The sequence below is a fragment of the Penicillium paradoxum genome, assembly GCF_028828445.1.
Source record: "Penicillium paradoxum strain IBT 22861 chromosome Unknown utg000005l_segment0_segment0, whole genome shotgun sequence".
Taxonomy (NCBI): domain Eukaryota; kingdom Fungi; phylum Ascomycota; class Eurotiomycetes; order Eurotiales; family Aspergillaceae; genus Penicillium; species Penicillium paradoxum.
The window spans coordinates 3,078,879-3,105,329 of NW_026643183.1; the positions used below are offsets into that span (position 1 = coordinate 3,078,879).

Sequence of the window (26,451 nt, forward strand, 5' to 3'; positions counted from 1 at the left end):
ACTATGGCCGACACCAATGCCCCCAAAGGGCTTTCCAGCAAACTCCAGAACAAGCGCAAGAGACAAGCAGACGATGCTGCTCCCAAGCAAGAACAGCCCGAGGCAGGCACACCCGCTGAGGGATCTAGCAAGAAGAAGCAGAAGAAGAACAAGAACAAGAAGAAGCAGGCTGAGCAAGATGGAGAACAGTCGATGCGCAAAGACGGCATTGACGAGTCGATTGGCAAGATGGACGGCCGGTTGTTGGGCGATCACTTTGCGCAGAAGGCCAAAAGACATGATAAGGAGCTCTCTGCTGTTGAGCTGAGTGATCTTTCTGTTCCTGGTATGTAGCACTTGTTTTTGAGCTGATCAAGATCGAAGGTATCTATATATTAACATGTGTATAGATTCCGCATTCCTCGATACCTCTTCCTTCACCTCCCTCAGAAAGCTGGAGCAGCTCCCTGAATTCCTCAAGTCGTTCAGTCCCAAGGGCTGTGACTTGTCAAAGTCGTCCGCGAAGACCGGTACCCCTCACACACTGGTAATTTCGGGTGCTGCACTGCGAGCTGCTGATGTTGTACGGTAAGTGGCCACAACTTGATGCTGTATCTGGGTCAATTTGAAGCTGAGACTTACAATTGGTATAATTAGGGCACTCCGCTCTTTCCAAACCAAGGAAAGCATTGTTGGCAAGCTGTTTGCGAAGCACATCAAGCTGGAGGAAGCAAAGCAGTTCCTTCAGCGTGCCCGATCTGGTATTGGGGCTGGAACCCCAACCAGAATATTTGATTTGATTGAGGCTGGTGAGTTTGCTCAGTTGCTATCTATAGATAGCAATATACAGTCATATATGCAAATACTGATCATGAGTGTCTAGGAGATCTCAAACTGGATGAATTGGAGCGCATTGTCATTGATGGATCTCACATTGACCAGAAACAGCGGGGCATCTTTGATATGAAGGACACGCATATGCCGCTCTTGAAGCTGCTTACTCGGCCTGAATTGCGTGAGCGCTACGGAGCGCCAAAGAAGAGTGTGAAGATCTTGGTGTTTTAATGTGCCCAGCAGGGGGCAGATCACGAACTATGCTAGCAACCAGTTAGACCATTTACATCATTTGAACAAACTTGTGTATGTAGCCATACAGCTATTTAGAATGTCTTTCAAGGGTTGTAGATCTGCGAACTATAAAAAAAGCCTTATCGGGAAGCATGCTTTCACCGCCCCCGGCCACGCGGCAAAAATTTAATTTCACTTTTCTCTCCGCCCGACTTTTTTTTGGAGCTTTAGTCTTATTGCGCTACAAACTTGCTCCACCTCTTTTCTTGGTTTTACACACATCCTAAGACTTTCATTTGTCTTGCACTCCTTTCCATCCCCCAATTGTCACTGTTCATCACAACTAAAACCCCAACACATATCACAATGGGTGACAAGCGCAAGCTCGTGCAGGATGAGGTCGTTGAGCCCGAGGGCAAGAAGATGAAGAAGGAGAAGAAAGAAAAGAAGGAAAAGAAGGAAAAGAAGGAAAAGCGCAAGGAGCGCGCTGAGTCCGAGGCCGTCGCCGCTACTGAAACTGCTGCTCCCGCACAGGAAGAGGTGAAGGAGAAGAAGGACAAGAAGGACAAGAAGGAGAAGAAGGAGAAGAAGGAGAAGTCCGAGAAGTCCGAGAAGAAGGAGAAGAAGGAGAAGCGCAAGGTCGAGGAGGCCGCCGCTGAGCCTGCCGCCGAGCCTGTTGCTCCCTCCGAGGACGCCATGGATGTGGATGTGGCTCCCGCCGAGCAGGTCGATGCTGAACAGGCAAAGAAGGACAAGAAGAAGGAGAAGAGAGATAAGAAGAAGCAGCAGAAGAAGGCCGAGGCCGCCGCTGAGACCAAAGAAGAGCCTACTGCTGAATCTGCTGAATCTGCTGAATCCGCTGAATCTGCGGAGGCCGCGCAGTCCCAGAAGGGTGCTCGCTTTATCTGCTTCGTCGGTAAGTGCTTTTAATCCATATAAAAGGCATTCACCCGAAGACACAGGATCTAATCAATGGATGCTCGCCCGTGCAGGAAACCTTCCCTACTCCGCCAACCTTGAGTCCTTGACCAAGCACTTCGAGAAGAACCCCCCTGCCACAATCCGCGTCGCCACCAAGAAAGAAGACCCCAAGAAGTGCCGTGGCTTTGCATTCATCGAGTTCGACAACTATGACCGCATGAAGACCTGCCTCAAGCTGTACCACCACTCCAATTTCGACGACGGAAAGTACCCGCCCCGACGCATGAACGTCGAGCTGACGTGAGTTTTCTACCCCCAATTGGAGACGATGAGGATCTCCTCCAAAGGAGGAATCGCAATTGCAACGATATACTGTATACTAACTCCCACATCTAGTGCTGGCGGCGGCGGTGCCAAGTCTGAACATCGCAATGCCAAGATCCAGGCCAAGAACGAGAAGCTCAACGAGGAGCGCCAGCGCCAGGCCAAGGATATCCAGAAGGACAAGAAGAAGTTTGAGAGGAAGACCGGTGAGGCTGGCGCCACTGGTGCCAACGCTGCTACCACAGACGGTGCTGCTGAGGATCAGTGGGCTGGTCTGCACCCTAGCCGCCGCGGCCGTGTTTAAATCAACACAAGCGGCTGGCTCACTTGTTTGGTTGACTTCAAACAGTCCCGATTTTTGTTCGATCGGTTGATCAGGACAGTGTACAGCAAGATGTCCGGAGCATCTACAGACAGCTGTACATCATGATAGCCATGCATATTCCCGAGGGCAGGGTTGGCCGGATTTGTTTTTTCCCTTTGTTCCAAAAGTACTTACTTCATGTCTCTATTGCTTGATTTTGAAGATACCAATCATATTTCTCTTTTCTGTGACTTCCTCGGAGTAAGATTGTCCAGGTGCTTGTACATGTGGCTTCAATTTACTAGACAATATACCTAAATCCCATCAACAACATCACACATCCCTTCAGAGTATGAACAAGAGCCAAACGGCCGAAATAGAAAAAAAAAGACAGGAAGTACCCCAAAGAAAACGGTCAATGGATTTCATCACAAAACAGCACTGAGAGGCCGGCGAATTAAAAAAAGCCTCTTGCAACCCAGACGCCGTATTAACTATATATTATTCATTATAGCATACGAGAAAATGGGAGGCGAGTCAAGCCAAACAAACGTGCTCTACAAGATATTGCATTTGACTGCCTTCCTCCCGGATTTCGTAGTAGGACGGGGATTGAGAACGGCCCTGCGGTAGAGGGTTAGCAGACAGATCGACATAGGTGATTTCTCAAAAGTGTGGTAACGCACCGGATGGCTTCGTCGAACACGCTCTTCAGATTGCGTTGTGTCAGAGCCGAACATTCCAGGTACTTATGTGCACGAATCTCCTTGGCCACAGCCAGGGCTTGCTCGTAGGAGACGGTCTCCATCTTGCGTGCGCGGAGGGCATCCACGGTCGCGCGATCGTCTCTCAGATCGAGCTTGGTACCGACAAGGATGATGGGGACATTGGGGGCGTGGTGTTCGATTTCAGGGAACCACTAAGAGCGGGGAGATGAGTTAGTCGCATAGATTTGAAGGAAGAGCCTTGGATGGGCTCTGTGGCTGAGATGGTTCATACCTTCGCTCGGACGTTATCGAATGAAGGCGGGCTGACGATGGAGAAGCAGATCAAGAAGACATCGGTTTGCGGATAGGAGAGGGGTCTCAGGCGATCGTAATCCTCTTGTCCGGCAGTATCCCACAGTCCCAGGCTGATCGGCCGGCCGTCAACCATTACACTGGCCGTGTAGTTGTCAAAGCTGTTCAGGTATCAACACCCGTTCGAGATTCAGAGTTTCGCATTGAGGGGTAGAGGTGAGCACGTACACAGTAGGGATATATTCCCCCGGAAAAGCATTTGTTGTGTAGGAGATCAGTAGACATGTCTAGAGGTTGGATTGGATGTTAGTGTCGCGAACCCACGGAGTAGGGGGAGGTTGTCGGGAGAATACTAACTTTGCCAACTGCACCATCACCGGTCACCACACACTGCAGGTAAGATTGCCAATTAGCCGCGCATCCCTGTGGATCGGGGGATCAGCCCTATGCCCACCTTCAGTGACTGAGTAGCCGGACCCGTTGCCATGTTTTGCGCGAAATGTAATCAAGCCAAATTCCAACAGGGGCTCTTGTAGAGGGGTCGGCGATAAGGAGCTCGGGACGGAATGACAACGATAACGTGAAAGGACACAATGGCAAGGGTATCTGAAGGATATTATTAGCTTGAGCTTCAGGGGGTTCGAAAAGCACCTAGGAGGCTGGAGCTAGGGAAAAGAGGGGGTGGGAAAGGTGTGGAGACAAAGGAAGAAAAGAAATAGATTTAGAATAAGACTCACCTCGAAGGGGAACAAACAAAAGGGAAGATGCAGAAAATCACAGAGAGTTAGAGAGAGAAGTTGAGAGGGAGAGGGAGAAAAAAGGACAGGCGATCGGACTAGTCCCTTAGCCAAGGTCCAACACTATGTTAATATATGAAGTGGAAGAGATCGAATAAACCCTTTGGGCGTCTCCACTTACAAAATGGGCATTGAACGTCGTTGTACTAATGCTATATAGGTCCTTGGGGATGCTAGCTGATGCTCTGGCCAGTTCAGCGATCTTCAGAATCCACACAGACCTCCGCTCTGTTGGTGGCTGTTGGACCACTGCACCAATCGCATGACAATTGAATCACGAGTGACGCTGGGACATACGATGGCGTCTACTCAATACCGAATCACTGGGGGAAACCCAAGCGGAAATGTGCTTATGCATGCTCCATCAACTATCCTATTTATATCCTCCCAACCACCTGGGATATGACATCTGGGGACTGGATTCGAACCCAGACACCCCCCAGCCTACAGTCGCGACACGCCTCTCGAACCATTCACGAACCCACCCGCCCTGATCTCCATCGGTTTGCTCAGCAAAGCGGGTAGCTGGCTTGCAAATGTTTGGAAATAGGCCGATTTCGTGTGGGTTTGGATCGCTGACTGGTCCTTATACCTATATATGGTGAGATCAGTGTTTGTTCTGGGCTATCGCGAAATAGATTGGGCCGAGGCCTCTCCACGCGGGGGAGGTCGTAGTGACGGGGGGCTTGAAGGATATTGAGACTTGACGGTGGGACTCACCGCTCAACGACAACAATCTCATTCTTCTTCTTGAGCTCAAAGGCATAGTAGAGCAATGTGTCGGGTTCATGTTCTTGCACCTGTTTGGTGAGTTCGGTCACCAGAGTGGCTAACTGATACCATATGTTAGACGTTGGGTCGGCCAGAGGAAGTTGGATCGAGAACAGAGAACAGAGAACAGCACGGGTCTAGGCTAACCTCTTCAAACTTCTCGGGCTTAACAGAGAAAACCGCTGTGACATTGATTTCGGACATGATGAACTATTGTTGAGTGTGAGAAAACAGAAGAAATCCAGCAATGACCGAGCTCGCCTAGGTAGATATCAGGGTCAATGAGACGTTGAAATTGTATCTATGTTGGATAGGTAGCCTTTGGGACATAGATCGCAGGGGTTAAATATGCCCAGAGGTCCATTGGAATGAAATGCGGATCATATAATCCACATCGACCTCGGTCCAGGGCAAGTGGGGCATGAAGCCCATGCAGATGTATGACATTGGGCTTGTATAGCGTTTTCCACAGTCTACTTGGATGTCCAACAAGATATTGAGATATCGGCTATGGGTACGGCTAGGTGGATTCTGATATTACTCGTCTGGATTGGTATACTAGGAAGTTTACTCCGGAGAGTAAGCAAGGCTATGTTAGGGATCTATAGGGTGTATTTGACGGAGTAGGGTAATCCCCACTCTTCAATGCTTCCAGGATGAGTAAATAACCATTTAGCTCTATACTATAGCCATATCGGTCATAGTTTGGCGTATATATGACAACATGTTAGTGATCAAAGCTTCTCTGGGGGCCCTCGAGGCCGAGGCCTCGGGAATCTCCCCGGCGGAATCACGGGAATCACAGGAATGGATCACGGGAAAAGATTAGATCATCAGGTCGACTTCTGCCTCAGGCACCAACTCAATCAGCAACCGCCGAGATTCGTCTCGGCACCAAGTCGCCCGCAAATCACCGTTGTCAACGACCACCTAAGTTCCCCACCTCCCCCTTCGGCGGACCAATTTCTCCGATTTACGGCACATGGACTCCACGAGCACTCGTTCACGTTTCGTGGGGTTTTATACCGGCTGAACGCAGGTTGATCTTGATGGATTTGGGGTATCGGAACATTCTGGCACCGGATGGGCCGCATTACTCCATCCCCCCGAGCGACTTTCGGTCCCCCACCGTTCCCCGGCCACCCCCGGTTATCGATTTCATGCAGCGAAGCTCCGAATCTTGCACGATGGAGAAGACCCCGCCTGTCACGGGCAAGCGCCGAGGTGGCAGCCGGAAAGCCTGTAATGAATGTAAACAGCAAAAGGTGAGCCATATACATATATATATCCGATAATCCAAAATTTACTGCCCCCCCTCCCTCCCCCCCGGAGCGCACAGGGGGCGTTCTTCGACAACCGTGCTGATGTCCCAAATCTTGATAGTTGCGATGTGATATTGTTCAAACGCCCGCTGCAGCCTGTTCGCGCTGTCGCAGGCTTGGGATAGACTGTAAAGTCGAACAGTCGTTCAAGCGCATCTCTAAAAGAAGGTAATTCTTCTGTTTGCTTGTTTTTATTTGCTTCGTCTTTTTTTTACCTCCGCATATTACTAACTCCATCTACAGGCGCAATGCTGAGATGGAAAAGGAGATTGCAGATCTCCGTCGCCGGTTGGGGCCTAATTCCGATCAGGAGCAAGGGCTAGAGCATCACGAGTCCCATGGTGGCGATGAAATGTCCCATAGCTCAGAGGATGTCTTTGCTCGCCGTGACTCGGCCGCAATTGACCGATCAAGGCCTGTCTCGGTGCCTGTTGAAACCAACCCATCTATAGCAACCCCTTTGACTATCAAAAGGGATGGCTCTATAGTATCGCAGGATGAGGGCCAGTGGAGACTCGAAGATATTTGTCTCTCTAGAGCTCGCGTTATCCGATTATTCGAACAGTATGCCTTATCCACTTTTTTCTCTCTTGAATGGTCTGGGTTTAACACTTGCCTAGATACTTCACATATTATCACCCCTTCCTTCCTCTTTTGAATCCACCCAAGCCTCCAGAGGTTTATTTCAACCGATGTCCGCTCTTGGCATGGACCATCATCTGTGTTGCGAGTCGCCGGTCTCAATATGAGCCTGGTCTCTTAAGCGCACTCTCTGGACCATTCAGCAGGCTGCTTTGGTCAACTATTACCAGTGTTCCGCAGGATTATCGGGTAGTCAAGGCCCTGTGTGTTCTATGTACCTGGCCTCTTCCGACTACTAGCCAGCGCACTGATGCAACGTTCATGCTCAGTGGCTTGATGATGCAAATTGCCATGCAACTCGGTCTCCACCGTCCAGTTCAATCAGAGGAGTTCACAACATTCCGCATGGAGGTTCAAGGTGAAGCTCTCAAAGATCGGCTACATACGTGGGTCATTTGCAACATCGTGGCTCAGAAGTAAGTATTTTGTTCCGACGTCTGTGATCGACACATATTGATGGGGCTCTATAGTGTTGCAACGGGTTATGGCCAGCCACCAAGTACGATGTACGATTGGGCCCTTGAGCCTGCTTCTTTGAGAGATGCCGACTACCGACTGCCCGATGACCTAGCAATCCGGTTGCGCATTGAAAAGTTCTGCGACCGGGTGACCAAGGCATTGTACAGCAGTAAGCCCGAGCCGGCGGAGTTTATCAGCACCGAAAAACTTTTAGTCGTGCAGGTCCTGGAAAATGAACTAAGAGATATGGATCTCGAGTTCGATGGGAAGCTCTCTGGTAAGTGACTGACATATCTTGCCAATTTAGCCGTGTTAACACTCATATCAAGCAATCAACACAATCCATCTCCGTGCAGCGGAGTTGCATTTCCGATACTTCATGTTTTTGGGGCCTAATGCACGTAACGACGACCTGATCAAACTCTTCCTTGCAACAACATCATTCCTTGGTCGTGTACTAGATCTCGAAACTTCGCCAGGTGAACTGATCGGCCACTCTACCAATTACATTCTTCAGATGATCGTGTCTGCCGCTTTTGCCCTCATGAAATTGTTGAAGAGCAGCTTCGGTCGAAATCTTGATTTTAACCATGGCAAACTGTTGTTCAATGGGGCGATCTCAGCAATCCGCCGAATCAGTGTTATGGATCATGACCGTCCCATTCGTCTCGCAGACATACTGGCTCAGATGTGGAATGCCACAAGTTTAGAACCCGCCGAGGAGGACGCTTTACAGCTTAAAGTACGCTGTCGGATGAGCATGAGCCATGTTTACGACACAGTTTGGCGGTGGCGACAGCGATTCCGACCGGTTAAAAGCATGGAAGAAATGCAAGGTAGGTCGTATCGTAACCCTTTGATTATTTTCTCCTAGTTCCTGACTTGGCCTTACAGCTGCTGCCATTGCAGCTAATCAAGATATACTAGGCCCAGCAGGGCACTTCACGCGACCACAGCAGAATAGCTCCCTGGAGGATGCATCTTTGATGATGCCGGCTCAATTCGACGAAGGCGGAGCATTTTTCGGCGAATCTGGGTTCTCGGAAGTCTTTGATTCCCTCAATTGGGTCTTTGACGGTATCCCGGACTCATTCGTGGCCCCGCCAGTTCTATAACTTTGACGAGCCGATTATTGCGATATGGCATTTCTGTACAGATGTTGATGTTTGATTCTCAGCGACGATACCAGAATAAAAGTGTTGATTTTTCCGTGTTCACAAATAATGTATATATATAAAATGAAGTTGTCGCCCAACGAAGGCTGTGTCAAGAGCGGTCCAAAGTCAGGCCTATTCAACCAATTCACTTTCAATTGAAACCTCTGAGCGCCATACACCTTCGTAAGTATGGATGTAGAACGAGCTACATCGATGATGGGAATTTGACTTTTAGGCTTTGAACTCAGCAGATTATCTCTTCGATTCCACAGCAACCGCTCATCCCGACGTTCTCTCCCACCCCCGATATCCTTAAATGGAACGATATTCGGAGTTACCTTTTGTTGGGGATGCAACCGGTGAAGAGCTTGATCTAATAAGATCTGGAGACATATATCTTCTTCAAAGATACCGATATGTTACCTTCGCCAACAGAGTGGCCTCCAAACGATGTCCTATCGACCTAATGGGGCTACTGCAGACAGACCTCAGCTTGCCTTTCGGGAGCATACCTAACGCGGGATAGCCCTGAGAGAGAAGAAAGAGGAATCTGCCAAAGAAAGCAACAACTTGAATATTGTTCAAGACTTACAGGAGGAGTTGTCAACACTTTCGAAGGAATATTGGATCTTGGAACGACTATGGGGGAGGATTAGGTCGTCATATAGCAACAGCCCACTCACCAGAGGATATCGATTACTGGCGTTCCCAGCCCAAAGGATACATGCACCGAGTACTTTGGGAAGATTCTGTTGGGAGAGGAGGCTGGTGTGGCAGAGACTGTGGATGCTGTTCTCATCGCCCGTCCGAATTCGCAGCTGGCCATTGCATCGTGGAGTGTTTTTGTTGCGAGAAAGCCCGGCGGTTTGCACTTGACCCCGAGCAAAAATCCCAGCTCCAGGACTTCTTCAAGCTTGATTACAACCGTCTCCGTGGATGGTATTACGACCGAATGAAAAAAAAAAGCTGCTCTGTTAGGGTTGGTGGTCGGTAAGTTCTCGGTCATTTCGACAATCCTTTGCATCTCATCGCTGGCTTGCCAGGTTATACTCCGAGAAATCACGATGGAGCAACTAGAGCCACCGGGGATCTTCCTGTCCAAGACAACGGTCGCAGACACTCATATTTGCTGTATCACCTGTTAGCAACGATCTATGGATATTTCCGAAGCATGTTGAACATCTTAAAAGAGTGGATAATATAATTCTGTGTTGATCTTGCACAGTCGGATCTGGCAAACATCCTGGAGATCACAAAAGAGCGTAACTATACCCGTGGACGGTCTTCAAACGGGTTGATAGTGTTGAGATGGACGCGAGAACGAAGAAACTGCCAAGAGACTATTTGGGACTTGAAGGCTGCCGCATTCCTTGTTCCTGGAGCTCATTGGGATCTCCTAATCTCCCCACTTGGGTGATACCAGTGGCCCGTGTTGTGGCTTTCCCGTTCCACTCCCCTCTTACCTCCTCTCTCTTGACATTCATTATTCCAGATATTCTCCATGTCGGATCCAGCTGTACATGAATCGACGGCGCTACCGACGCTCTCCAATGCGCCTCCGCTGCCTAGTCGCTCTACCCCGAGCCACGGGGGAGAGCAGGCCCACGACGCCATCTCCGATGAGTTAAAGGCTCGCCTGGATAAAGTTATCTACTCTGATGTGAGAACCCACGGATCATCCGCCGGTGGATGTAGATAAAAGTAGCAAGCTGTGATACTAATTGTGATTCCTCTAGATCGGCATAACTACACTCTTGACTCGGCTGAAGCAAAGCGTAGCCTCCGCCAAGGTTAGTAGTCGCAAGCCAAAATGACGGTCGCAAACGCTGACATGCTATATATCAGGATTTCTCAACTTTCCTGAAAAAGCGAGGGGCCCTGGAGGAAGAGCACGCTCAGGGGTTGCGAAAACTGTCCCGCGCGATCAACGATGCGTCGCAGCGCACCGAGAACCGACAAGGAACATACGGTTCCAGCTACAAGGATATCCACCGAATCCAGGAGCGCATGGTCGATCATGGTCTCCAATTCGCCGTTTCCCTCCATCAGATGTCTGACGATTTGCACGAGCTCGCCGGTAATATTGAGCGCGGTCGCAAGCAATGGAAACAGACAGGTCTAGCTGCGGAGAAGAAGGTCAGTGATGCGGAATCGTTGGCTGAGAAAGCAAAGTCCAAATACGAGTCGCTTGCGGAGCAGTATGACCGTGTCCGCACGGGAGACAAGCAAGGAAGCAAGTTCGGCCTCAAGGGTCACAAGTCTGCGGCGCAGCACGAGGAAGAGTTGCTGCGGAAGGTCCAGCATGCAGATAGCGATTATGCAGCTAAGGTCCAGGCTGCTCAAGCTGCGCGTCAGGAGCTATTGTCTACTCATCGACCTCAGGCCGTAGACAATCTTCAGAAATTGATCGCCGAGTGCGACTCGGGCTTGATTCTGCAACAGCAGAAGTTCGGTATGTGTACTATTTCTTTATGTTGGTCTTGTTCTTTATCAGCTTACAATTTGCAGCCACTTTCAATGAGAAACTACTTCTGGGTCAAGGTCTCTGCGTGAACCCTTTGAAGATTGATTCGAACGGCACGGCATTGGGGCCTAAGAGCTTGGCCGAGGTTGTTCGCCAAGTCGATAATCAGAAAGATCTCCATGACTTTATCTTAGGCCATGAAGGTAACCCAGGGGCTGTGGCTTCAGAACAGGTCAAATATGAGCGCCACCCAGTAAGTACAAGCAGTGGTTCTGGATTGCTTCCCAGTTCTAACACGTTGGCTAGACTCTTGGTGGTGGAGCTACACCGGCTGCACCTTCGCAACCAACTCAGAATAAGCGCGTGTCTATCATGCCGCAGTCATTCACCGCGAATAATCTGTCTTCGCCAGCGCCTCCGCAGCCGCATAGCGGTGACCGATTGCCGCAATCGCCTTACCCTCCTCCACAATCGCTGTCAGAGAAGAGCTTCACTCCGCCCCCAGCTGGCACACCCCCTACCCAGTTGCCGCGACCCCCGCTCCAGAACCTGCACCCAAGGTTCAAATACCAATGGCAGGACCTCCCCCAATGGATAGGAATTTCCAATCGAACCTCCCTCCATTGAAGCCAGTGTTCGGTGTCTCGCTGAACGACCTATATGCCCGGGATGGAACAGCCGTTCCGTTCATTGTGTACCAGTGCTTCCAAGCGGTCGAGCTGTTTGGATTGGATGTGGAGGGCATCTATCGACTTTCAGGAAGTGCTAATCACATTAGTCACATGAAGGCTGTGTTTGACAATGGTAAGTTTTTTCAGACAGGCTCATGTGTGGAGCAACTTGCTAATCTTACTCCTATGTCGACAGATTCATCACAAGTCGACTTCACAAACCCGGAAAACTTCTATCACGACGTCAACAGCGTTGCAGGGCTTGCGAAGCAATTCTTCAGGGACCTACCTGATCCTCTGTTTACTTCCCAGTACTACCACCAATTCATTGATGCTGCTCGTAAGTACCATCATTCCATTGAAAGAACCACGCCATCTGTACTCGCGAAACTGACGAGTCTCTGTAGGCTTCGATGATGACATCCAGCGCCGAGACTCACTGCACGCCCTTATTAATAGCTTGCCCGATGCTCACTACGCTACTCTGCGGGCCATCATTCTGGTACGAATTTAACCAGGAACAGTTCTCTCTTTTCACTCAAATACTGATCCCTTCCGCTGCAGCATCTCAACAAGATCCAAGAACACTATACCCAGAACCGCATGAATGCAGGCAATCTGGCCATCTGTTTCGGGTATGTCATTTTCCTCTCCATAATCTATAGACACCCACTAATCCCCAATAGACCAACCCTCATGGGCGCCAATTCCGGTGGCAACATCGCCGACGCTGGGTGGCAGGTCCGCGTCATCGAGACAATCCTGAATAACACATTCCAGATCTTCGACGACGACTAGATCAGTTCGCCCCCGACCCGCGTTCCTAACACTCCCCCTTCAATCTTATTTTAGGACATGGGCGTTGGTTCCACGGACCCCACGTATAATGGCCCGGTGCATCACTCCCCGGTGCATTTCTTACAGCATGTCGTTTCGATGTCTTTTTCTCCCCTCCATTCGCGCCTCTTGTCCCTGTATGTTCCAGTGTTTCGTCGAAGTGATACCTGTGCTACACATCAACACTGTGCCATTGTGCCTTGCGGTGTCTTCTTGTACATATACACCCCTTTTAGTTATTTTGGATTCGACTTTTGTTAGCCACGAACAGCGTTTAATTGTGTCACGAATGATGAAAGGTAGAATTTGGTATTTCTAGAACTTTACAAGGACGGGAAATAGGACACACTTTTTGGGACATCGATATTCATTTATACAAGTGGCGGCTCGAAAGAAACGTGGGATTTGATCAAAAGGTGGCTATGGTACATGAGGGGGTGTAAATGCTTCTGTGGAAAGAGATAGAGAGCGGATCAGACAAGAAGTCGACTTGGGCTTTTGGCTAGGACCGGGGGAGTTGGTACAACAGAAAGTAACACAAGCAGGTGAATTGAAGGATACTGGTGCCGAACCATGCGCCATCAAATCCGGCCGGACATTCAGGAAGCCAAAAAGGCCATTTAGTGAGGCATGTAGGTCTCCAATATTTGAGTTCGTGGAGCGGCTCTTGGTCGTTAGGGATCGATGGCGCAGAACATATCATTCTGCTAGGAAAGAGAAAAGAAAAAACATATATCACAATTTGAGATGCGACTTATATTTATTTCTTGTCAACCGAGTTCTTGATCATATCCAGACGCTCCATGGTCGACAGTCCGGGCATGAAGTAAGGGTCGTTCCAGGCAGTGTGCACGGAGGTGGGCGTGGTGGTGCCCCAAAGTCTCCAGCCCTTATCCTGGTCATTCCAACGCAGATGCTGGATGACAAAGTGCTCAACACAGTCCTGCTCCTTCGCGGAGACAACGGTGGACTCTGCGGGTTCCTGTCCACGGCCGCCCTGGACCCGGGTGGTGGTGGTAGCTTGTCGGCTGGTGACGCGAACGATTATTTGACGGATTCCGGACTTCGGGATATCGGGAATGGAGGTGGCGCGGTCTGAGATGACGCGGAGGCCGGTGAAGTTTGTGCTGGGCTGACGCAGGCGTTTCACCAGTTTCCAGGTCACTTTTTCGTTTGTGGGACGGCGTTCGATCTCGGTAATGAGGTTCCTGGCGAGGCCGTCGCAGCAAATCGAGCGGATTTTAGGGATGTTGCCTCTAAAGCAATAGATGATGGTTAATTACGTCCAATAGTAGACGAGGGAGGTGCTTGCTTACTCCGCAAATGCTGTGTACATAGCCTCCTGGAGATCTGCGGCGAGGGGACGTCTCTGCCTCAACATGAGAGGAAGGGTGTTTTCGCGCTTGCAATATTGGAGCAGACTGCAATGCGGTTAGAAATGATGCTCTTTGCAAGTATATGATATATGCAGCTTTCGCTCAACCCGCCACGAGGACGACAGAACAAGCCGAATAATCCGATAATTGGCAGCTAACTAACCTGCCGAAGTTGCTCAACCAGGCCTTAATCCATGTCCATTCCATGTGCAGCCTATCGCGTGGTGCCGTGAAAATGGAAGGCATGTCTCTCCACAGCGGCCGGACGAAGGTACCCGGCAAGAGACCAATATCATTGGGTAGATCAGCCAACTTCATGCCCTTGGTTTTAGTCTTGAAGGCGGGCTGCGCTTGGCTGGGAGGGCGGAAGTTCATTTGTCTCGCGCCGGCCCATTGTTGGGATGTCTGGGAGAAGGCCCGGCATTGGTATGAGCCGGCCACACGGAGTTGAGGAGCGAAGGAACCGGATGACACAATGCGAGCGGAGGTGCCCGCGGGCAGTCGTAGGGTGGACGCCATTGCGAATTGGTACGTTGAGAAGAGAAGTGGTTCCTGGCCGAAGAACAGAAATCCGCGGAACTGTCGGTCACGTGCACCCGCTCCGCACGACGACGGCAACAAATGAGCTTATACTAAGCGGCGCGCGTTATTGAGGGTTTGAGGGCATCTACTCTCTACGCTGGCTTCTGGTCACTAATTGCTGTCCTATGCAGAAGAAGTTCAAAGCCCAGAAATAAACTGCCTGCAGGAAAAAAGACACCGCCCGCCACGCACTGGGGCTGATATCTGCCAATTAGGGGACCCAGAAACAGCTTGACAACACCCCCGAACTTATATCTCTCGCGAGCTAACGACTCGATCGCAACACCCATCCTAGACCCCCTTCTCTTCCTTGCGTGGCGGCCGCATTTGCCGCGATTCAGAATAAAGGCTGGCTCCTCCTCGACGTAATGCCTCTCCTCCGCCATACACTCCTCACGACCACTCACATCAACACCTGCGTGGTCCAGACCTGAACCTCGCGCGGTCGGCTGTTCCACCTAGCTACCTCGATACTTCCACACAGCTACTTCAAGGCCGATTGGCTAAGGAGGTGGCTTCCCACTCTGCTTCAGCTGTTGTCCCGCCGTCCCCGACTCCCTCTACGTGCCATACCCCACTCAGCAACGATGGCCAGGATACTCCGTCAGCTCTGCACCCGCGTGTAGCTGTCATTCTCGGAGTAGACCGCAGGTGGTATATTCCCCTGCTGGTATGTCGAGCTCTGAGTACGCTGCCTGCTGCGTGGTGGGGGCTGCGATGCGCCTTCACCTTCCTCGCCGAGTTGCTGCATATCAGGCCAGGTATGGGACGGGAGGGATGGACGGCGGCGATTGTCGGCAGTGTTGGACAGGAATGGGATGTTGAGAGGAGGTTCCGCGTGACGGAGGTAGCACTGGCTATTATGTGGGTATGTAATATCCCGCGTTGTTCTGTCGGTGTATATCCTGTTTGATATACGTCCGTGTCCAACCACATCCTTTGATACTGACTTGTTGACAGTGCTGTGCATCCGCATATCTTTCCTATTTCTTTGCTGATTGCATGATGTCTCGATGGTTCGTTCCCTTCGATCGTCTGTCCTTACTGTTCTTGATACTCATACATGCTCATTAGGCTTCTAAACTACACACCACCAGCCGTTGTGATTCGTCTTCTCACAACCAACGGCCTGATTGCATACATCACTTCTTGGGTTCTTTACCTATCTGGAGCATCCTCCGATCCTCGACTTCTTTTGCCAGCCTGGATCTCTATAACAACTGTACGCCAATCCACACTAACCATATATCTCAAAAACAACGACTAACTATTCCCCTAGTCTCTAACGTTCGTCTATCATGCAACACAAAACCACGCGACTATAAAACGCGAAACGGCAGCATCATTACTAGTAGTATCCGTCGCAAGCTTCCTAAGCATGTCCTCACTTCTCATGCAGTTACATCTAACCCGCGAAAACGAACCAGAGGTTCCAGTCTTCGTCATCACCCGCAAACTCTGGGACTGGGCCGTGGCCATCTTCCTGCGCATGCGAGTCGCGGACGACCGTATGGCAGCTAGAGAGCTGTAGCTTGCCCGAGCTTTCTGAACGTCCTTCGTCTTTCATCTCCCCTGTTTCTCTTTTCTCTTTTCTTTTTTTTTTTCGGGATATCTTGCAGATTTGCTTTCGATCCGCGGTCCGGTCAACCTGGACAAGCATTCTTGGCCAGACAGAGCGGAGGATTTGTACATTTTTTGGGGTTTTATTTTTGATTGAGGAGGTTTAAGAGCCTTGTCTTCGAGTCTTTGGATTTCGTTGCGCTTTATACCCCTGGCCTAGGGAAGTTTTTCTTTTTTTTTTTCCATACATGGCGATCTTTGATAGATCTTATCGGGTATTTTTGATTATTGATTGATTCGCAATGCAAATTTCTACTGAGAAGATGAGGCAATTTTGGATGAGCGATTAAGAAGCTACCTAAGTAGTCAGGTATAAGGTTACATATAAGTCTTTACGTTGCCACATCAGCTGGATGATACTAGACTGCAGTTATGATTCCTTGTTTCCTAGCGATAGTATGCCGCATGATACGACAGGGGCAGCAAAAGAGTGAGAACGGCATGAAGATAAACGAAGACGGTAGAGACCGAGAAAACGGTTCAGCAAAAGCACGCCCGCAATTCAACCTGGATCTCCTCGATCAGCCAGACTGACAAATTGACCATGGGAATGCAATGGCAATGAGCAATACAGGCAAAGGCAAGCCCCTATCAAGGGATAAAAGAATGCAAAACACACGCAAAGTCATTGAAAAGAAAAAAAGTGTTGTCTGTCTATGCAGATAATGTGGGTATCTACCAACGCCTCGTTCCATCATAATCCCGTCCTAAGAATAGCGGTCGAACCACCCCGCTCTCCCAACCGACCATGCGGGAACGATCGGTAGGGCGCACACAGGTGTAGCGGGTCATTTCGACAAAGGGCCCAGATCTAACACGCCAGGCACAGAGTGGTGGGGGTGAGAAAGCAAGACATTCAATCGATGTGGAGGCCAGTATAGCGTACGGCCGGCGGATGAGGGATGCTTCTTATCCCACCGCTCACAGGGCAACATAGACTAGGAAGAGGGGACCGGAACAAGACATGATGTTGGTATTGGGATTAGAACCCGTGAACCTGGACGATGGCGAGTTAGAAAATGGTCGTTGTGATAGAGAACAAACTGCGGGGTAGCAACATACCTTGATGGTCTTGGCATCAAGCTCGAGTCCCTCCTTCTTGTCGGTCAAGAACTCCTGGACATCCTTTCTCTGATCTCCCTGCAACTGAATCACCTCGCCCATCTCAGTGTCAGTGACGATGGTGCCATTGCAAGCTAGTGTACAATTAGCATCTGAACAGAACACATGTATACAAAATCATATGACATACCGAATTTCTTCTTGATGACCTTGAGAATCTTCTTCTGGTCAAACTTCTTGGGCAGACCCTGAACAGTGGTCAGAGTCTTGCGACCATTGCGTTCTGTTGTGAAACAAGCGATTAGCATGTACCCCCTATAAGCGCCGACGAGTTGCAATAGTAGCCATGAACGGCGACGATAGGAGAGTATGGACGTACGCTGAATCCGTATGTGGATGTAGTTCTGAGACTGTTTAGTCTCGCCGGTGTCTTCGTCGGCTTCGGCGAAGGGGTCTGTCAGATGTACAGGTCAGCCTCAGTCCAGTACCAAATACCTACCCCGCCGCGTTGAGACTAGGTGGGACGGGGGTGGGGAGAGCTGAATTCCACAACCATGACACTGCACGGGATAGAATATGCATCCCTCGATCGCGTAGAGAGTGATTCAGGTTGTAGATATGCGTGCATGTGGGGGGTGAGGCCCGACACGCGCCCAGGATGGGAAAGTGGCGAACTTACCGAAGGTCTTGAGGTTTTCGATGGACATAAACTCGGCCTTTGCGTAGTAAACGGCGTTTAAAATGGGTATTGGTAAAGTGAGCGAAGGGGGAGATTCAATATCTCTGGAAAAGATTGGAGCGTGTGTGGTTAGGAGAGGAGTTGCTGTGGTTGAAGAATGGGAGGGAAGAACGGCAGAGCCTTTTGAGGCAAGAGTCACGTTGTGGGGGAAGGCGGTGTATGACTAAGCCGTCTTAACCCCCTGCCCAGGTGGACTTTCGATGTGCGCAGGAACTTTCTTCAGGTGGCAATCATACAAAATTCTATTTTGGACTATAGCACTTATATGGCGATTATGGCGGACAAGCTTCTGACTGATCTTTGGCCCCTAGGCCGAGGTCGGGTCGAATACTGATACAACGTCCTAGGAATAGATAACGGGTGGAGATTCCTCAATCCAGACGTTCTCCTAGGATCTCTTGGAATATCACCCCCCCCCGCGAACAATTAATCCATCGTAGCTGAAGTAATATTGTGGAAATTATGATGTGTGTATGGGAGGAAAAAGGTGTCAAGGGCGTTCGAGTGTTCAGGAGGAGGGCGACGGAGTCGGTGCGGCGGCTCCCTTAGCAGCTTGCGGGGGCAAGAATAGGGGGAAATAGGTCTGCGGTGTTCTGTTAAATTGCAAGCTCCACAACGCTGGAGTTTCAGGGCACGTACGACAACCAATGCCATCACTATAACACGTTATGAGATTAGTGTCTTGCAAGAACGAGGGAGGGACCAGCGATGGACATACAAGACATGAGGACCGACATGTAAGCCGGTGTAGACGCATTCTTCTTTTGCTCTGGGGATTCACCCAACCAGGACTGAAGCGAAAAGACGATTGAGACCCTATTTTCGAGTCAGACAACCTGGCCAAACCCACTGCTTGATTCGCGCTTACCATCCGATCATGCTATATCGCGACCCGTTGTTAATATTGTTCGAAGGTTTTATAAGATGCGCGACTCACCGATTCCGGGTAAACATCTAAGGAGTCAAGGTTAGTGTTGAGTCAATGGACATGCCAGATCGAGAAACTTACAGCCGCCATGGGCAAAGTGCTTGACATTGTGCCTGTGTAGCTCGAGTCAGCCTTCATACTCCTCACACCTAAGTATCACATTGCGATGGAGGCGTACTGGAGATATCGGCATCGCTGCTGCTCTTGGGAGGATCGACATAGGGGATCGCTTTTGGATATTAGCTTCGAATAGAAAGAGATCTCAGCGCCACGTACCGAGATCCGCCCGGCGCATATCTTTCTTTGACGACATTGTGTTGGATTATGGTATTAACGTGGTGGGTTAAGGTAAAAGGATCAAACTGGCCACCTCCCCGTGCCAAGGCGGTGCCAGTCTGGACTTGCCGGGAACACCCCCGGATTGAATATCTCCGAGCTGTTTTCCCCCAATTTGCGCTTGGGCACTGTTGTGTTTCTATTTCCGTGAATTACGGTGTACATATCTGTATCTCCCGAATAAACTTCCTTGGAGCTTGATCTCCGAATCCAGGCGAGGACAACTGCAAGTACCTACATGTACTCCGTACACATCGGGACAATCTAAATCGGACATCGGCTGTGGACAAATATCCTCACCGCTATAAATCCAAGGGTCCTGGAACCGAATACTTGAGACGCTAATTGGCTAGGGTGAATGTATGCCCGCTAGACCAAAGCACTTGCGTTGTAGAATTACGAATCCATACGTATAATTGCGTACATGGAGCCCAAAACCCACCGACAACAGGGTTTGTGGATGTTGTACTCTGTCCTTCGTCCTCCATACGGACTTCGTATGGAGGACGGAGGACGGAGGACGGAGCAATGATCTGATGTGCTGCAGGTCGGCGTGATGCCTGCGTCTTGATCAGTTCCTAGTTCACACAGTCCAGCGCAAGTCCATACAACACAGGCTAGAACAGACTGTTACCCCCCTTGCAGGTAGGCTCTCCGTACTCCGTATGGAGTACGGAGTACTCCATTCTCGATCCTCGTTACGGAATACTGTTGTGCATCGTACATCGATGCAGATCCATAACATTGTAGGATGGATATGCAGGTAGACGATGATTGGCACTCTCAGACGGCATGTACCATTAAAGACCGAATCAAACATGCCACGACTCAGAGCTTGGGCACTGAAAAGGGCATTTGATGACAGCTCATGCCGATCATACCGGAGTGGAACAATTGGCAAATGAAGTCCTCCGTAGGATGCAATGTTCCGATATGCGGGAATGTGAAAGTCATCTCGAAAGACCTCGGGGATTATGCCGAGAGAGAATGGGAACGGCCCGTTGCGCTCTTGGACCTCTTGACACTATCCAGGTGTGTAACAGACTGGTCTCGTATCAAAGAGAATAATCCCGGCTAAGACTTCTTACCGAGGAGGCGAATCCCCAGTATTTCCGCTCCGCATTAGGGGATATTTGGAATCGAGTCCTAGGAATATCTAACATGGCCTATCGTGCTGGTAAAAAAAGACTCAGAATAGATCAGAGGAATACCTCCGAAGCAAGAAGCGTCACACCTGGTCAGCCCATGTAGTGAATGGAGTACAATCATATGATAGTATGTAGTCAAATGTGGAGGAACACAACCTGCGCATTCTGTCGATCCCTGGACTTTGATGACTTAAGTTATGAGATCGGGGGACTTCTTGGACTGGCTCATTTCGTACAACCCTACCCTTGAACTGCTAGTTTTTCATTTGTTTTGTTTTAATTTTGGGATTAATTTCCCTCTTCTAAAGAAAGGAAAAAAAAAAGAGTGGTGTTCTCATCACCGATTTACCCCCAGACACATCCGAGTCGCCGCTCCCCGATCCGACATCAGCTCACCCAACCAGCCCCATCTAATTCCGTGCATTTACATCCATTCTGATCTCATCCCGAATCCTCGAAATTATCGCCTGGATGACCCAAATACTTCATCCTCTAGACACATCATGAGCCTAAGATGATCCCCCATTCCTCTGCCGGCGGTCAACCGTGGGGCCACCCTCTGCGGACGTTCAATGGCGCCCCCGGACGAGTTGATAATGCGCAGATGCTGTATGATCACCAATCTGAGAGACCAGCGCCAAACCCCCAGCCGACTCGACAACCCGCCCTCGTGGACCTGACCGCAGGTGATCCTGAGTCGCAAGATAGAGAACCACCCCCCAAACGACCGAGATTGGAGGTCCCGAGTGGATCAAATACAGCGGACACTGGCGCGGGAACTGGAGATGCGAGGAATACTCCTGCAAGCGCAAGCTCGCGACCTGCAGTCTCATGGCGCGGCCGGCCGGCCTGGTCTTTCCAGGCCGTTGTGTCGGAGCTCCCGAGCATTGAGAATCGAGGGGACAGCGCTGCCGCATCGAAACCTTCATCCCCGCCTCCTTTGCCGGCCCAGCCTTGGAAGAACATTCCAGTTGTTGAACCCGAGGGAAGTAATGTTGTGAAGTCGAGGGAAAGCTCTCCAGTCGGGGCTGTGCAGACAACCCCGTATCGCATTGAGATTCCCGCTGTCGCCCCAGTTTATAAAAGCCAAAGTAAATGAACACCCTCAACCCCTTGATGGTGGCTCTCAGACTAACAGGTATTTCTTAGAACCTGCCGATTTCGCCCCGTGGACTGGAAACCACCCGGAGGACATACTGAGCGAGCAAACCGCGAAACAAGGCTACTATGATCGCACGCAAGTCTCCCAGAATGAATCGAACACAGCGCGTCCTGCATTATATGCGCAGCTCAAGCATCGCACGGGGTTACAAATGCTCTCGTCGGTCTTCGCTGCTGCGTTGGAGAAACGACAAGGCCACAACACTATCCACGCCCCATCAACCTTTAAGCCACCGCCTCGAGTCACTCTCACTGACAACAAGCGAGAAGCGTGGCTTCGAGACCTCGCGAACCCATCTGTTCCGCTGCGAAGGCTGAGTCGCACCATTCCACATGGCATCCGTGGCAAGGTTCTTCTAGACCAATGTCTTGGTAAATGGATCCCTGTTGCACGTGCTGTCTGGTTAGCAAAATGTGTGGGTGCAAATGAAATCCGTGCGTTCAAGCGGAAAGGCACCAGTGGTTCTTTGGCTGTCGGGCTGGAGGCGAAGTGGGTACGAGACTGGACGACGAATGTTCAGCAATTTGTCGAAGGAGTGTTTGCTGCGCCCAAGTCTGCAGATTGGAAGGCCAAAATGACCTATGCGTATGTGTGCACTACATCGCCCTCGACTGCGAGCTACATACTGACTTTTTGTCTCCAGTGTCGGGTTGGCTGCTCGTTTCTTCTCCGAAAACCTTCTAGACCACGACCATTTCCTTGAATGGTTTTTGACATCCTTCGAGGCTGCTTCTATTGGCACGGTTCCGATCTGGCTGTTGATGCTCGGTATATACTGGAACAGTATTATGCGATATCGACGAAGGGGACGAAGATTAGCTGAGCTGCTGCTGCAAAAAGTGCGCCAGGTGCGTCAAATTGAACTAACTGCCTTCTATCCTGGCTGGTACTGACAGTTGATAATAGGCAACGGAAATCAAATTACCCCAACTTCAACCGCTCATTGACCGCCTGTCTCGGTTTATCAGAAAGCTTGTTCGTGACCATACATCCTCGATGATACTTCCGAATTCGTGGGAGACGTATAAACAACATGTCATATCCGCCCTTGACCTGGGAAATGAAACGGACAAAGCTCTTTTCCAGAACCTTGCAGAGCGCAACGCACGAGTGCAACGACCCAGGCACTCAAAGCAGATAACTCAACGCTCACCACATCAACGGATCGTCCGACTTCTGGACTCCATCCGCTCCGCTCACGATCTCTCCTCTATCTCCACGTTTCTTGACGCATTTGATGACAAGTCTATCCTGGTATCCAAACTACTCGAATGGCTCTCAACACCCTTCCGCCACGGCCTTTGTCGTGTTTACATTGGCGTTCGCCTACTTCGCAAATGGAAGTCAGCCGGCGTCGATATAGACACCCACATACTCACTTTTCTATCTCGTGGGCAGAATAATCAGAAGCTCAACATGGAACAAATCTATCATGTCATTTCTGAACTTGTCAGGTCGCAAACATTTTCAGTTGGCCGTTATCTTCAATGGCTCATGGCACGAGGCGTTACTAATGGCTCTTCAGCCCAGGAGCATAATGTAAGTCCGAGTTTGACGGATACAGCCTTTCGTTTACTGACAGACGTGTAGTTAAAGGACTTGCCAATTGATATTGGACTGATAGCGCAACTTCCTGTTGGCCGTCTTCCGGAGCATGTTGGGAACCTGCGCAGTACTCTGTTGGCTCGTACTGGACTCTCTGCTGCCGAGGAGAGCTCAGCCGTCGATAACGTGAAAAGTATCATCAGCCAGCGTCTTCCTGGGATTTTTGGCGTCGAGGAGCCTACGAAAATGCCACTAGACTCAATACCGCCAAATATGCCTTGGGCTGTGAAAGCTGAGGTTGGTCAGTGGCTACGCCGTGCAATTGCAGAACATAACCGATGTGTGGAGTAAGCGTTTTCTCTCTCTTTTATCTTTTATCTTTATTTTTAACCATTGCCAGTTTATCTTGCTAACCATCTAACAGATCAACCAATAGAACAGCGTTTCCTATTGACATTGCTCCTATTGTGTCTGCCCTGACGCCCGCTGAGTTTTATACCGTCCGCGAGGTTCTTGAATCATTTGATGATATCTCAATGTTGGCGGATGTGTTGAAATTCTCATCCAGTTGCAGCGATGATACCGTTCTCGCTTCGGTTGCTGATACGACGAACTGCCATTTTGACTCTCTTTGCGTAATTGGTGCCACAACCGATCTGTTCCGGAGACTCATCGATGCCTACGCCGGCATTAAGAGGTCTGGCATGCCAAGTCTCGATTTGATATTCTCTTTGATTGAACTTGGTTTGCGTATACCGAGTGAATTCAACACTGTGTCTATTCTCCGTCAGGATCTCTCTCGCATGGAGAACAAGTCTATAATTGCCGCATCTTCTCCAGTCTCCGATCATATTCCCGATGGCTTTGGTGATGTCGATCCTTCTTTCCGAGGGAAGTTAGATCAACTGTTGCAATCAGGAAGTATCATGGATGAGCCCACCTTGGACACGATTTTCAACACACTCACCAAACACCTGGAATCTACTGATGGCCATGCAAATTTGTCAGCAAATGATACTGCTCGTTATCTTGCACAGCTGAGGTCGTTTCACCCGAAGCATTTCGATGGCATTCTTGCCCGTTGGGTCTGTGGTCATTTGCGAGTTCCTGAGCGCATCACCTTGCTGCGGATCCTACCACCTCTAATCGGTGTCGGATGCGTCACCATCAGATCTTTCTTGGCCCTTGCAAGGAGACTTGCACTCTCCACGCCAGCGAAGGTCCCCAACGCAGCTCAACTGCCAGCTGAACTTGTTCAACTTCTTGTCTTTGGTGACGAAGATAGCAGGTCCTCCGATTTAGTATCATATCGTTTCCATTTGGCACAGCAAGAGTTCCTCACTAAGAACTCGGAGGAAGCGCTGAGAATTATTTGCGATGCGGCATCTTCCAATCTAGCTGGTGTTTCAGCAGGGTACCCCGAGCTGGAGAAATCTATGGTCATGATTGTACGTGATCTTCTTGTTCGAAATCCCGACAGTGCGGCACAAAACGGGATGCAAAAGCTCATCAACCAATACCCAGCCGCTTTGGGCATTGTTCAGAAAGCGCTGGACCTTCTGTTGGGTGTTGAGTCACAGTCCGACGGAAATTCCGTCCTCTCAAAGGTTGAAAAGCTTGCCAGTATGACTGACGACTTCTCGCTTCCATTCTGCCAGCTGAAGCTCCAAGTTCTGTTCCATGCGGACTCAAGCCCTGAAGATCAAACCAACATTGTTGATGCTATGTTCAAAACCGCCGTAACAGACTGTCGTGCTCACAAATTTCACTGGGTGGACTTGGTTGCACTGATGAGCCCAGAGGCAGTGCGTCAAATTCGGGAACGTGCCGAGAAGGAGTTCTTCTCCATCCCGCTACTCGGAGAGCCAACAGATGATGCGTCAGATTCCTCTGACAGGCCAGGATCATTCCAAACCGCCAGGATGTATCTCACAATGATAGAAGAACTCTCCAGCAGCATCCCTGAGTCTGGAGCTCCATCGGTCGCTTCATTGCTAGTGGAAAAGATAGAATCCCTTCTTCACAAGATCATAACAATCAACAATAGCACCCTCAAGGGTGCAGCGAACCCAGATCGTGCAAAGTTCGAGCGTGCTCTTGCATTCTGGTTTTCCGCTCTTCTGAGGATGATTGTCCTGCATCGGTCTGCCTTCATTCAGCCGCCCACGGCTCTAAAGGCCAACCCTCCGCACGAACAGCTCCGACTTCTGGCTTCGATCTTCTGCATCGCACTCTCGCGCCTCCCGGGAGATGTCCTCCGTCTTTTCCCTGCCGCCGACTACTTCCCGCACCCGGCACCGACGGAGAATTTCCGTCCTTGTCCAGGAATTCTCCTGCAGACCCACGCTCTCGACGTTGCCGCCTCACTCATCGACATCTTCCCAGATGACGTCCGTCACCAATGCGCACGCTTCCTCAAAAACAAATGCCCGTCCTTCATCCCATTCCAGAACGACACTCGCTTCCTGTATCTCCTGGGCCCGATGGCAGAGCAATCTTCCGCCAATGCGCAGCAAGTCTCAGCTCCATCCCCGGCAGCCTCGGCATCGACCCCAATGTCTGCATCTACTCTCTTCCCTGCTGTTGGACCATCCCCAGCGCAGCATTCTGTTGTAGCGGCGTCGGGGTTGTCTATGGGGCTATCTGATGGCTCAAACTGTATGACCAACCGACTTCGTCTTCAACACCGTGGTCGAATCCTCGGACCTTACCCAGTCCGTCCATGGGAATTACTCGAGGATGCAGCTCCATTCTTGGGTATCAATGACACGGCTGTCAACCTGGGCTATTTCGATGCTAGGCGTGTGAGAGCTTAATGACCACATCTAATTGGCAGAGGCCACACTTTTCCCTATTGCTACTTGATATCCTTGCTTCTGTTTCTGTTTCATACCCTTTCTCCGCATTCCTTCTCAAATCTTCTCATCATGACCACTCTATTCTCCCCATGAGCGTTTGCATCTGCAATTTGCCACTTATTTTCTCTGCGTTATGTGCCTTTCCTCTTTGTAGGATTCATTTTATTCGGCGCGCATTATTATCCCCCTCACTGGCATTTGGTTTCGGTATTCATGGCATCCAAGATTGCATCGAGAAGCATTTTGTACATATCATGGCTTTCTCGTTCTCGGCGTTTACATGGACAGGGATCAAGTTGCCGTGTGGCTTTTTTTTTTTTGAAATGATTTAGATCATATCATTGATTATTTTTCATACTT

The 26,451-nt window shown here is 50.1% G+C and overlaps 13 protein-coding genes across 13 annotated transcripts; 7 read left to right on the forward strand and 6 right to left on the reverse strand.

The window, feature by feature from the left end:
* Positions 1–3: 3 nt before the first annotated feature.
* On the forward strand, positions 4–1,044 carry N7457_006136 (uncharacterized protein; the record flags this gene model as incomplete). The annotated part of the gene is made up of 4 exons (XM_057177180.1): positions 4–325; positions 390–567; positions 637–788; positions 863–1,044. The coding sequence occupies 4 exons, from the start codon at positions 4–6 to the stop codon at positions 1,042–1,044; spliced, it is 834 nt and encodes a 277-aa protein (XP_057031482.1).
* A 369-nt stretch (positions 1,045–1,413) lies between these two features.
* Positions 1,414–2,596, forward strand: N7457_006137 (uncharacterized protein; the record flags this gene model as incomplete). The annotated part of the gene is made up of 3 exons (XM_057177181.1): positions 1,414–1,963; positions 2,040–2,268; positions 2,365–2,596. 3 exons carry the CDS (start codon positions 1,414–1,416, stop codon positions 2,594–2,596), a joined length of 1,011 nt encoding a protein of 336 aa, XP_057031483.1.
* Positions 2,597–3,153: 557 nt separating this feature from the next.
* Positions 3,154–4,102, reverse strand: racA (putative Rho GTPase Rac; the record flags this gene model as incomplete). The annotated part of the gene is made up of 6 exons (XM_057177182.1): positions 3,154–3,220; positions 3,283–3,515; positions 3,596–3,776; positions 3,844–3,902; positions 3,973–4,005; positions 4,070–4,102. The coding sequence occupies 6 exons, from the start codon at positions 4,100–4,102 to the stop codon at positions 3,154–3,156; spliced, it is 606 nt and encodes a 201-aa protein (XP_057031484.1).
* A 754-nt stretch (positions 4,103–4,856) lies between these two features.
* N7457_006139 (putative quinol monooxygenase) lies at positions 4,857–5,387 on the reverse strand (the record flags this gene model as incomplete). The annotated part of the gene is made up of 3 exons (XM_057177183.1): positions 4,857–5,004; positions 5,133–5,245; positions 5,331–5,387. The coding sequence occupies 3 exons, from the start codon at positions 5,385–5,387 to the stop codon at positions 4,857–4,859; spliced, it is 318 nt and encodes a 105-aa protein (XP_057031485.1).
* Positions 5,388–6,232: 845 nt separating this feature from the next.
* N7457_006140 (transcription factor domain-containing protein) lies at positions 6,233–8,721 on the forward strand (the record flags this gene model as incomplete). The annotated part of the gene is made up of 7 exons (XM_057177184.1): positions 6,233–6,448; positions 6,567–6,673; positions 6,749–7,069; positions 7,126–7,563; positions 7,618–7,883; positions 7,963–8,442; positions 8,534–8,721. The coding sequence occupies 7 exons, from the start codon at positions 6,233–6,235 to the stop codon at positions 8,719–8,721; spliced, it is 2,016 nt and encodes a 671-aa protein (XP_057031486.1).
* Positions 8,722–9,079: 358 nt separating this feature from the next.
* N7457_006141 (uncharacterized protein) lies at positions 9,080–9,719 on the forward strand (the record flags this gene model as incomplete). Its single annotated transcript, XM_057177185.1, has 3 exons — positions 9,080–9,215; positions 9,290–9,419; positions 9,452–9,719. 3 exons carry the CDS (start codon positions 9,080–9,082, stop codon positions 9,717–9,719), a joined length of 534 nt encoding a protein of 177 aa, XP_057031487.1.
* A 545-nt stretch (positions 9,720–10,264) lies between these two features.
* On the forward strand, positions 10,265–12,696 carry rgd1 (putative Rho GTPase activator (Rgd1); the record flags this gene model as incomplete). The annotated part of the gene is made up of 10 exons (XM_057177186.1): positions 10,265–10,423; positions 10,500–10,553; positions 10,609–11,215; positions 11,272–11,480; positions 11,534–11,787; positions 11,826–12,031; positions 12,095–12,238; positions 12,306–12,400; positions 12,463–12,533; positions 12,585–12,696. The coding sequence occupies 10 exons, from the start codon at positions 10,265–10,267 to the stop codon at positions 12,694–12,696; spliced, it is 1,911 nt and encodes a 636-aa protein (XP_057031488.1).
* Positions 12,697–13,495: 799 nt separating this feature from the next.
* Positions 13,496–14,630, reverse strand: N7457_006143 (uncharacterized protein; the record flags this gene model as incomplete). Its single annotated transcript, XM_057177187.1, has 3 exons — positions 13,496–13,991; positions 14,052–14,156; positions 14,275–14,630. 3 exons carry the CDS (start codon positions 14,628–14,630, stop codon positions 13,496–13,498), a joined length of 957 nt encoding a protein of 318 aa, XP_057031489.1.
* A 431-nt stretch (positions 14,631–15,061) lies between these two features.
* On the forward strand, positions 15,062–16,224 carry N7457_006144 (uncharacterized protein; the record flags this gene model as incomplete). Its single annotated transcript, XM_057177188.1, has 5 exons — positions 15,062–15,115; positions 15,178–15,561; positions 15,654–15,709; positions 15,768–15,915; positions 15,973–16,224. 5 exons carry the CDS (start codon positions 15,062–15,064, stop codon positions 16,222–16,224), a joined length of 894 nt encoding a protein of 297 aa, XP_057031490.1.
* A 1,071-nt stretch (positions 16,225–17,295) lies between these two features.
* N7457_006145 (translation initiation factor eIF1) lies at positions 17,296–18,082 on the reverse strand (the record flags this gene model as incomplete). The annotated part of the gene is made up of 5 exons (XM_057177189.1): positions 17,296–17,310; positions 17,376–17,509; positions 17,566–17,658; positions 17,755–17,829; positions 18,055–18,082. The coding sequence occupies 5 exons, from the start codon at positions 18,080–18,082 to the stop codon at positions 17,296–17,298; spliced, it is 345 nt and encodes a 114-aa protein (XP_057031491.1).
* A 706-nt stretch (positions 18,083–18,788) lies between these two features.
* On the reverse strand, positions 18,789–19,355 carry N7457_006146 (uncharacterized protein; the record flags this gene model as incomplete). Its single annotated transcript, XM_057177190.1, has 5 exons — positions 18,789–18,930; positions 18,983–18,994; positions 19,052–19,068; positions 19,124–19,155; positions 19,319–19,355. The coding sequence occupies 5 exons, from the start codon at positions 19,353–19,355 to the stop codon at positions 18,789–18,791; spliced, it is 240 nt and encodes a 79-aa protein (XP_057031492.1).
* A 364-nt stretch (positions 19,356–19,719) lies between these two features.
* Positions 19,720–20,541, reverse strand: N7457_006147 (uncharacterized protein; the record flags this gene model as incomplete). The annotated part of the gene is made up of 4 exons (XM_057177191.1): positions 19,720–19,760; positions 19,821–19,956; positions 20,103–20,402; positions 20,467–20,541. The coding sequence occupies 4 exons, from the start codon at positions 20,539–20,541 to the stop codon at positions 19,720–19,722; spliced, it is 552 nt and encodes a 183-aa protein (XP_057031493.1).
* Positions 20,542–21,040: 499 nt separating this feature from the next.
* On the forward strand, positions 21,041–26,049 carry N7457_006148 (mediator of RNA polymerase II transcription subunit 12; the record flags this gene model as incomplete). Its single annotated transcript, XM_057177192.1, has 6 exons — positions 21,041–21,617; positions 21,676–22,273; positions 22,332–22,536; positions 22,595–23,227; positions 23,279–23,580; positions 23,658–26,049. 6 exons carry the CDS (start codon positions 21,041–21,043, stop codon positions 26,047–26,049), a joined length of 4,707 nt encoding a protein of 1,568 aa, XP_057031494.1.
* Positions 26,050–26,451: the final 402 nt, after the last annotated feature.